Genomic DNA, 8,242 nt, shown 5'->3' with positions numbered 1-8,242 from the left:
GGGTCAAGGCCCGGCCCTGGGCAGCCCCAACCCCTGAGAGCACGAGCACCCCCAGCAGCCCCCCAGCAAAGGCCCCCAACCCCCCCAGCAGCCCCCTCTGCCATCAGCCCAACACCGCTGCTGCACGGCGCCGATAAGACCCCCCCCCACGGCCCACATCCCATGACAGCGGGGGCACACGTGAGGCCCTTATCAGCATTCCCAGCTCCAGGTACACCCAGGGGGGGGGACGGACATCCGCCTCCCCCCCTTCCCTCCCCCCCCAAAGTGAGGCACAGCGCTGGCGTACGAAGGAAACCTTTATTGAGTCCGAGGTAGCAGCAGTGCGGGGGGCAAAGCCGAGCACAGCACAGCCCGCGGCCCCCAGGGGGTCACTGCAGGGGTCCGGGTTAAACTGGGGGGGGGGGGGGAGGGTTGGGGGGGGTGTGGGGGGTGGGTGATAAAAAAATAAAGCGGCCCTCCTGCCTGCTATGCTGAGGCTGGGAGCAGCGGGACAGCCCAGCACGGCTCAGCCCGGAACCTTACAAAAATAAACCATAAAGAGACGGCGGTGACAACACGCAGAGGAACGGAGGGAGCCCCATGGCCGGGGTGGGGTGGGGGGGGGGCTGTGTGCGCATCCCCCCCCCCCCCCCCCCCCCCCTCCCCACCCCCCCATCCACCCCGCCGGGGCAGCAGCAAAGCAGGCACGGCGCGGCCTCACGCTTCCAACACAGCGAACTTGAAGAGGGCCATAATGGCAGCGCTGATGAGGCCGGAGATGGGCACGGTGACAAACCAGGCCATGAAGATGTTGCGGAACAGCCGCCAATCCACCGCCTTCCTGGAGCGCAGCCAACCCACCGACACCACCGAGCCCACCTGCGGGACGGCACCGCTCAGCGCAGCCCCCCCCCAACACAGCCCACCCAACACAGCACCCCCCAACACAGCCCCCCCCCCCCACGGCCCCGCTGCTCTGCACCGCGGCTGCAGCTCCGCCGCCCGCCCTCCTCCCAGCCCTGAGGTTTGCAGCCCTTCCAGAGCCACGCTCTGCTTCCAGCCACGGCCCTACCTTGCAGTGCGTGGTGCTGATGGGGAGGCCCACGTTGGAGGCGATCACCACGGTCAGGGCAGATGCCAGCTCGATGCTGAAGCCGCTGCAGGGATGAGAACGGGAGGGAAGGTGAGGCAGAGCCCACCCCACAGCCACTGCACTGCGTGGGCAGACATTCTGCATGGTGGGACCGACCCCCGTGCAGAACAGGGCGGGTGTGCAGGCAGACATTGCCCACAAACTGCACTGGAGGGGGGCAGATTTCCCCCCCCCCCCCTCCCCCAGGCACACACAGCCCCCAGGAGCAGAGCCCCACCTTACCTGGATGGTGTGATGGGGGTCAGGTCCTTGCCCATGGTCTGGATAACCCTGCGGCCCCACACCCACAGCCCGATGCAGATCCCCAGACCCCCGTAGAGCAGCAGCCAGATGGGGGTTGCCACCTTGGTGGCCACGTCGCCCGTGCGATAGACCAGGTAGAGCGCGACCAGGGGGCCGATGGCATTGCTGCAAGAGAAAGGGGAGCAGTTCAGAGCCTGGAGTGCAGCTCAGAGCTCCGGGAGCAGCCACAGCACTGCTGGTACCGACCTGACATCGTTGCCGCCGTGAGCGAAAGAGCCAAAGCAGGCCGTGAGGATCTGCAGGAACTGGAAGAGGAGGGACACCTCGGGCTTGTCCTGGTCGTGCCACTCCTCCAGCGAGCTGCTGCTGCCCTTCCTGTCCCCGAGGCCCATCTCCGCTTGAGCAGCACTCAGATCCACGTCGGCGGCGGGGTGCACGTCGGCCACCGCGTTGCAGTAGCTGGTGTAGCTGTCCATGCGGACCCGCTTCTTGGTGTCCGCCACGGGCCACGTCAGCTTCTCCATCTCCTCGCCCTCCCTGGCCCGGAGGGAGTCCAGGGGCATGCCGCAGATGGCCATGGTGTAGGACGTGTAACTGTTGTTGCGCCGCAGGGGTTTGTCCCCCGAGTCCCCCATGCAGTCCCCCATTTTGGCCAGGTGCAGTTTATGCAGCAGCTCCTTGTACAGCCCCGAGTCCTTGTGCACGGTGTGGTACTGGTACTGCCCGCTGGAGTTCAGGTGGTGGCCCACGGGCTGATGGAACTGCACGAGGTTACCGTTGGGCAACTGAACGGCTCCTGCGGGAAGACGAAGCGCTGAGCGCCCAACCGCAGCCGCACCGCAGCCCCGCCGCAGCCCCCCGGCGCCGCTCACCACCGTCCACGTTGGTTTCCTTCAGGTCGACGCTCGGGAGCCGCTCGGGGGCCTCCTCTGCGTCCCCCAGGTTGAAGGACACCGCCCTCTCCTCCGCCCGCTGCGGCCCAGCAGGCCCTGCCTCGGCGGAGGGGCTCTTCGCATCGCCCGCGGGAGCGTCGCCCGGGGGCACCTTGGGCTCCTCGTGCTCCTCCTTCAGGCCGCCGCTCTTCTCCATCAGCGGACTTTCAGAGGGACTCGATTTTATCTCTCCTGCAGACAGAGGCAGCCGCCGTTACACCCCAGCCCTTGGCACAGCCACGGAGCCACACCTGCCCTGGATCACATCCCCATCCCCATCCCCCCCCCAACATTTATGGCAGATCAATCGCTTTACGGCTCCTCCTGAATCCTGAACTTTGCTGCTCCCCGTCCACCTCAGTGCTCATCAGTCATACCTTGTCCGACACGCCGCAGCCAGGCCGTCACAAGCCAGCTCATCTCCTATTTTTATCCCCCACACACCCACACGGGGTGCGGTGAGCACCGTGACGGGGCTTCTGCCAGTTATTCCTCGGGCACAGATCCCTCTCCCAACAAACAAACCTCCCTCAGGCCGCCCTGCCCTGCGCCCACAACGGCAGCCATCACCGCTTCCACGCGGCGACCCGACCCGTGCCAGGCCAGGACCCCACACCCCATCCCGGGGTCCCCCCCTCCATCCCGAAGCCGTGAGCCCAAACATCCCGATTGGCCTCTGCTTTCCAAGGCAAGCCCTGGAAGCTGAGGCTGCTCCCATGGGCTGGAAGGAAGGAGGAGGCGCACAGTGAGCAGCTCTGGCAGCTGGAAGGGTTCCGAGGGCAGCCATAAAGCTGTCAGTCACACCCCAATTACAGCAGCTGACAAGGACACTTATTATCCCCTCGCCTACAGGTCTGCAAACGAGGAAGCGGGCTGCATGCTACGGCTGTATGTGAGCGCACACGGCCCTCCCGTGCTGCGAGAGCCACGGGACTGCCGCTGGGGGTATTTCCATGGGTATTTCTGCCCTGGGGGGAGGATTTCACCAGCACGCACAGCTCTGTCTCGCAACCCGCATCGATCCCCAGCAACGCTGGGATTAAAGGTTAGCAGCCTGCAGTGCAGGCATGGCCATGGGCCGGCAGCACGGCGCTGCTCCCAGCAGCAATCCGGGCTCCCCCTCGTACTGCGGGGTCGGCCAGAGGCACGCGGGGCCATCAGCCCAGCTGTGGGCACCCGGAGCGGCTCAAGCGATAAATGAAGCTGCAGATCCCTGCTAAGAGCAGCCCATGAGATGGGCCGCTGCAGAGGGGAGCTGGGCGGAGGGCCGCGCTCTGCACACAGCGCCGGGTACTTACGGTCGATTTTCTTCTTCATTCTCGGACATACAAAGAACCAGACGACGAGAGCGCAGACAACAGCACTCCCCGCCGAAATGAGGAGGATACCCCAGAGAGGCAGTTTGTCAAAGCCCAGCACTAGGAAATAAAACAAGGGATCTTGAAACCCCCGGGGACCCCTCCGTGTCCGACTCTGCTCCCCCAGCCCGGAGACCACACAGAAAACAGGAGCCGGACCTCACGGAGCCCCGCCGGGCCGCGGTCTCCCCCACGCAAAGCTAATCTGTTCCACATGCTCGGGCACTTTCCCTCCCTCCTGCAGCCAAACCCGATTAGCGCCCGGTGTGCATTCTGCCTGAGCAGCGACAGGAATGCTCTTAGCCGGGCTCGGCCGCCGCGCAGCCCCGCGTCCCGCCTTGCTGCAATGTCAAACAGAACAGCGGCACGGCTGCCGCAGCAGCACCACGCTGCCTGCCTGCCACACGGGGACCTCGGCGGCTCTGCGAAGGGGACTCCTCCGCTGCACACCCCAACTCAAAGCTCCCGCTGCAACGCCTGCCCTGCGGGAGGAACCCGAGCCGCTCCACGGCCGTTGGGGCAGGGGGCGACACGCAGACCCCACACCAAACGAGAGGCGGCCACGCTGAGGGCAGCGCTGCGCTGCTCCCTCTGCGCCAACGCGACAGCTGCACAGCACTGTGAGCCCAGAGCAGACAGCTGGAGGTTACAGCCCCGCTGCTGCCCCCCCCCCCTCCTCCTCCTCCTCCTCCTGGGGATGCTGCTGGGAAGCAGACGCCCCCCCAGAGCGTTGCAGGCACTGTTTACAGACAAAACCCTTGGAAGCCAACGCTGCCTCCTGTCACTCCACCACCAGCCTCCAATGACCTCTTCCACTGTTCCACAACAGGAAACCCACTCAGACTGAAAACAGCTCACGCCGAGCGGCTCTGCCTGCTGGAAGCTATGATTTGTGTGTTTTCCTGCACCACCTGCCCTCGGCTCTGCGGGCACCACTCTGTGTGTGCCAGCCCGGCAGGCGTCACGGCCGTACCTCGCCCGGCCACCCCCCTACACAACAGCCAAACACAAACATTTCAATTCGCCTTTCCCAAAGGGGCTGCAAACTGCGATATGAGCTCCTCTTCTCAGCACAGGTGCCGGCTGCAGCACACCACCTCTTCTCACCAGGAAGCCTCAGGGATAATTAGCTTACTCCTAAGGGCTGGGTGTGCGGGGAGAGCCTCCGGCCCCACTCCTCACTACAGGGCCACGGGGAGCACAGCAGCTCCAGCAACATCTGGGTACCCAGCTCGGGGGGGGGGGGGGGGGGGGCATCACTATCTGGAGCTCTAGGGGGAAAGCTCTGTGGGGTTTAGTTCAGGCAGGCACCTATCTAGCCCAGAACTCAGCGCACGCTAGCCTGCCGCCTTCTGAAACCGGCACAGGCCAGCCGCCTTCTAGGAGAATTCAGCCCTGAAAAGCAAAAAGGGGTAAATCGGGCATTTAATGGAGGCTTCATCGAGGATTTCCAAAGTGAGGTTTTCAAGCACTGCAGTGCGTACTTACAGGGCGCGCCGGTATACATGATGGAGAAGAGGTTGATCCCCACGGTGCAGGCGTAGAAGACGGGCAGAGCACGCAGGCCGTTGGGGACGGGGTCCGCCTGCAAGACAACGTTTGGTGCTGCAGACCACAGCTCTCAGCACACACACAGCTCCAGCCCCCCACAGCAGCTCTGGGCTGGAGGTCCCCGCATCCCTTTCCAGTGCTCCAACCGCGCGGGGCTTTTCACCCCACCGGGTGCTTCGGGAGAAAAGCACTCCTCGCACAAAGCTTCCGCCTCTTTCCCACTGATTTTGGGCAGAACAACAAAGCCTTGCAAGCAGCTTACAGCCCTACAGACCCGCGCCCAGAGGCAGCAGGAGCACCAAACCCAGCCCTGCCCAGCACTGCTGCCAACACCGAGGGACAGCATGAAGCAGGAGGTGGCAAGCAGGGCTCTGAAAGGGCAGTTATGCAAGGCTGCTCCCACAGCAGTGACGCCGGAGCGTTTTGAAAGGGTTGCCAGGCAGAAAGCGCAGCGATAAGGATCTTAACATCTCTTGGAGCAGAAGTAGTTCTTCCAGACCTAAAATCATGGGTGTCATTAAACTGAGACGTGCAGAACAAAGCGCTGATAAATAACGCCGGAGGCGGGCGCTCTGGGCAGCTGGCTGAATGCCCCCAACCCAAAGGATGAGCACGCTTCAAGTTCATCACCTCTGAGAAATGACCTCCAGAGCTGCACCCCCACCCCCCCCAACACTCTGGGTGCCAGACCCCTTTTTTCCTGGACTTTCAGACCCTCCAAATCTTTCCCAGCACAGACAGAGCCCCTTGGATTCCCCTGAGGTCTCACTGCCCCATCACGGCGCCGCTGCTGCCGGGCAAGGTTTGGGGCAGAGAGGAAGGCGGAGCAATTTGGCAATGGAGCTCTGAGCACAGCTTTCAGCTGCCAGGATAGAATGGCACACAGCGACCAGAGGGTCCTCACGTGGCCGCCCCCAGCACAGCCCCCACACCGGACCTGTTGCTCTCAGGTGGATGGGGATGGAAACACTCCTATATCTGCGGGCGGCAGTCCCTCCAAACACCAAATGAGACCACAGGAGCTGAAGGGAGCGCAGAGCGACGCTGCCACACCATGCATAAAGCAGCACCCTGAGTCCTGACTTTGGGAGGCTGAAACCCGCAGCAGTGGGGAAGAGGCTGTGGCAGAACAGCCGGGAGGTGTGGGCTGCTCAGGCTGCCTCTCCTGCAGAGGGAAGCGCAGTTTCCAGGCACCGGGGACAATTTTGGTCCTCCCGGCTTCAAAAAAAAGCCACCGCCATCAGTTGTCACCTTCCACTGCAGCAAGAGAGCCTCACACGAGTCCAGAAAAGCCGGGGATGCAGCTCCAACCTTATCAACTCCAGCAGCAAAGCTGCAGCTGCCCCTGCTCAAACACAGCCCAGATGTTTCGGAGGAGGCAAGCGAAAGCTCCTTATCTCCTGGTTCCCACCTCACAGGACAAGAGCTGGCCCAGGCTCCCCATCACCTCCCCATCACCTCCCCATCACCCCGGGCTGACAGCTGGCTCAGCCACAAGGACACGCAGACACACCGCGGCTCACAGAGCCCAGCAAACACAGCGCTGAGCAGCGGGAGCTCCCGCAGCCCGTCAGCACAGCTGGGCCACCCTTACCTTGCGGAGAATGAACCTACGGACGAGGAAGAAGAGAACAGCAGACATGATGCCGGATAGGAGGGGTGAGATGAACCAGGACAACACTAGGAGAAAAGAGGCGCTGTTGGAGCCCCGGCGCGGGGGGAAGCCCGGCCACGACTGCTGCCACGCTGCTCCCGGAGCGTCGCCTCGCCCCACTCACCGATTTTTAGCAGCTCGGACCATTTGACGCCTTTCTGCCCTTTGGCCACCAGCGAGAACCCGATGGTCGCTCCAACGATGCAGTGCGTACCCGAGATGGGAAGCTTCAAGAACGAAGCCACGAGCTGCCACACGGCCGAGCCTGGAAGGCAAAAGGGAGGCGGTGAGGACCCACGGGGCACACCGGGGCGGCACGCGGGGGGGATCGGCGCTCACCGAACATGGCGCTGATGGAGCCGGCCATCAGCAGCTCCTGCGTGGCGTTGTACATCTCCACGTCGATCAGCCCTTTGCGGATGGTCTCGCTGACTTTGGCCCCCAGCAGCACGGAGCCCACCGTCTCGAAGATGCTGGCCAGGATGCAGGCCTGCCGCAGCGTCACCACGCCGGAGCCCACGGCCGTGCCGAAGGAGTTGGCCACGTCGTTGGCACCCACCGAGAAGGCCAAGACGAAGGCGATGACGAAGCCCAGCACCAGCATCCACAGGAAGGGGGTGAGCGGGGCGGGGGGGTCGCTCAGCGCCGTCAGCCCGGCGGTGGGCCCGGGGAGGGGCAGCTCCATGGCCAACGCTCCGGGGCTACGAGGGGGTGCGAGCGGAGCGGGGGGAGGGGGATGGAGGGCTATAGGGGCGCTACAATAAATTACGGCGGGGAATTAAATAGGCTGCGCGGCGGGCAGGACGCGGGGCTGCCGTTGCTATAGGGTCGTCCGGCGGGGCGGGCGGCTGCGGGCGCTCAGGGCCGGGCCGGGCTCCATGGCGGCGGCGGGCGGCTCATCCTGCGGGAGGACGGCGGGGCCTCAGCGCCCTTCCCGCGCACCGCCAACGGCCGCTCCCCGCTCCCCGCCCCCCGCCCCGGTCCCGCCGCCACGCGAGGCCCCGCACGGTCGCACCGCTCACCGACAGCGCGGCGCTGGGCGGGAAGGCCGGGACGCAGCACGCGGGACGCCACGCTCCGCTCCGCACCGCTCGGCTCCGCCGCCCCCTCCGCCTCTCAGTGGCGCGGCCGCCCCCCGCCCGCGCAGCTTTATAGGCTGCCGACACCCCGCGCCCACCCTCTCGTGACGTCAGCAGCCGGCTCGCAGCTCCCGTTGGCCGGCTCGGCGCCGCGGGGCCGGGGTCGCGCTGCTATTGGTCAGCTCCGCTCGGCGGCGGAGGCGCGCCCGCCGGGTCCTTGTGCGGGCAGCGCGCCACGAGACCACGTGCGGGATCGGAGCGGGCCGGGCCCGGCGCTGCCCCGTGCGGGC

The 8,242-nt window shown here is 65.1% G+C and overlaps 1 protein-coding gene across 2 annotated transcripts; it reads right to left on the bottom strand.

The window, feature by feature from the left end:
- Positions 1-281: 281 nt before the first annotated feature.
- Positions 282-7,997, bottom strand: SLC20A1 (solute carrier family 20 member 1). Of its 2 annotated transcripts, XM_040651620.2 has the most exons (12): positions 7,896-7,997; positions 7,213-7,774; positions 6,998-7,138; positions 6,814-6,899; positions 5,157-5,253; positions 3,609-3,728; positions 2,251-2,502; positions 1,625-2,174; positions 1,358-1,543; positions 1,055-1,139; positions 680-861; positions 282-490 (listed from the first exon to the last, which is right to left on the bottom strand). In XM_040651620.2, exons 2-11 carry the CDS (start codon positions 7,556-7,558, stop codon positions 700-702), a joined length of 2,025 nt encoding a protein of 674 aa, XP_040507554.1. In that variant the 5' UTR covers positions 7,559-7,774; positions 7,896-7,997; the 3' UTR covers positions 282-490; positions 680-699. The 2 variants fall into 2 exon arrangements, with proteins under 2 accessions (XP_040507554.1, XP_015152988.2); XM_015297502.4 differs by having other exon boundaries at positions 282-861.
- Positions 7,998-8,242: the final 245 nt, after the last annotated feature.

This window comes from Gallus gallus, chromosome 22 (genome assembly GCF_016699485.2).
Source record: "Gallus gallus isolate bGalGal1 chromosome 22, bGalGal1.mat.broiler.GRCg7b, whole genome shotgun sequence".
In the NCBI taxonomy this organism is placed as follows: Eukaryota; Metazoa; Chordata; class Aves; order Galliformes; family Phasianidae; genus Gallus; species Gallus gallus.
This window is presented reverse-complemented; position numbering and strand designations above follow the sequence as displayed.

Bases quoted from the DNA above. Each gene is read 5' to 3' on its own strand.
- SLC20A1 (XM_015297502.4), bottom strand. From the start codon at position 7,558: ATGGAGCTGCCCCTCCCCGGGCCCACCGCCGGGCTGACGGCGCTGAGC. The intron at 7,139-7,212 runs GTGAGCGCCGAT...TTTGCCTTCCAG, and splicing joins CTCCATCAGCGCCATGTTCG to GCTCGGCCGTGTGGCAGCTC. The intron at 6,900-6,997 runs GTGAGTGGGGCG...CTTTTCTCCTAG, and splicing joins GTCCGAGCTGCTAAAAATCG to TGTTGTCCTGGTTCATCTCA.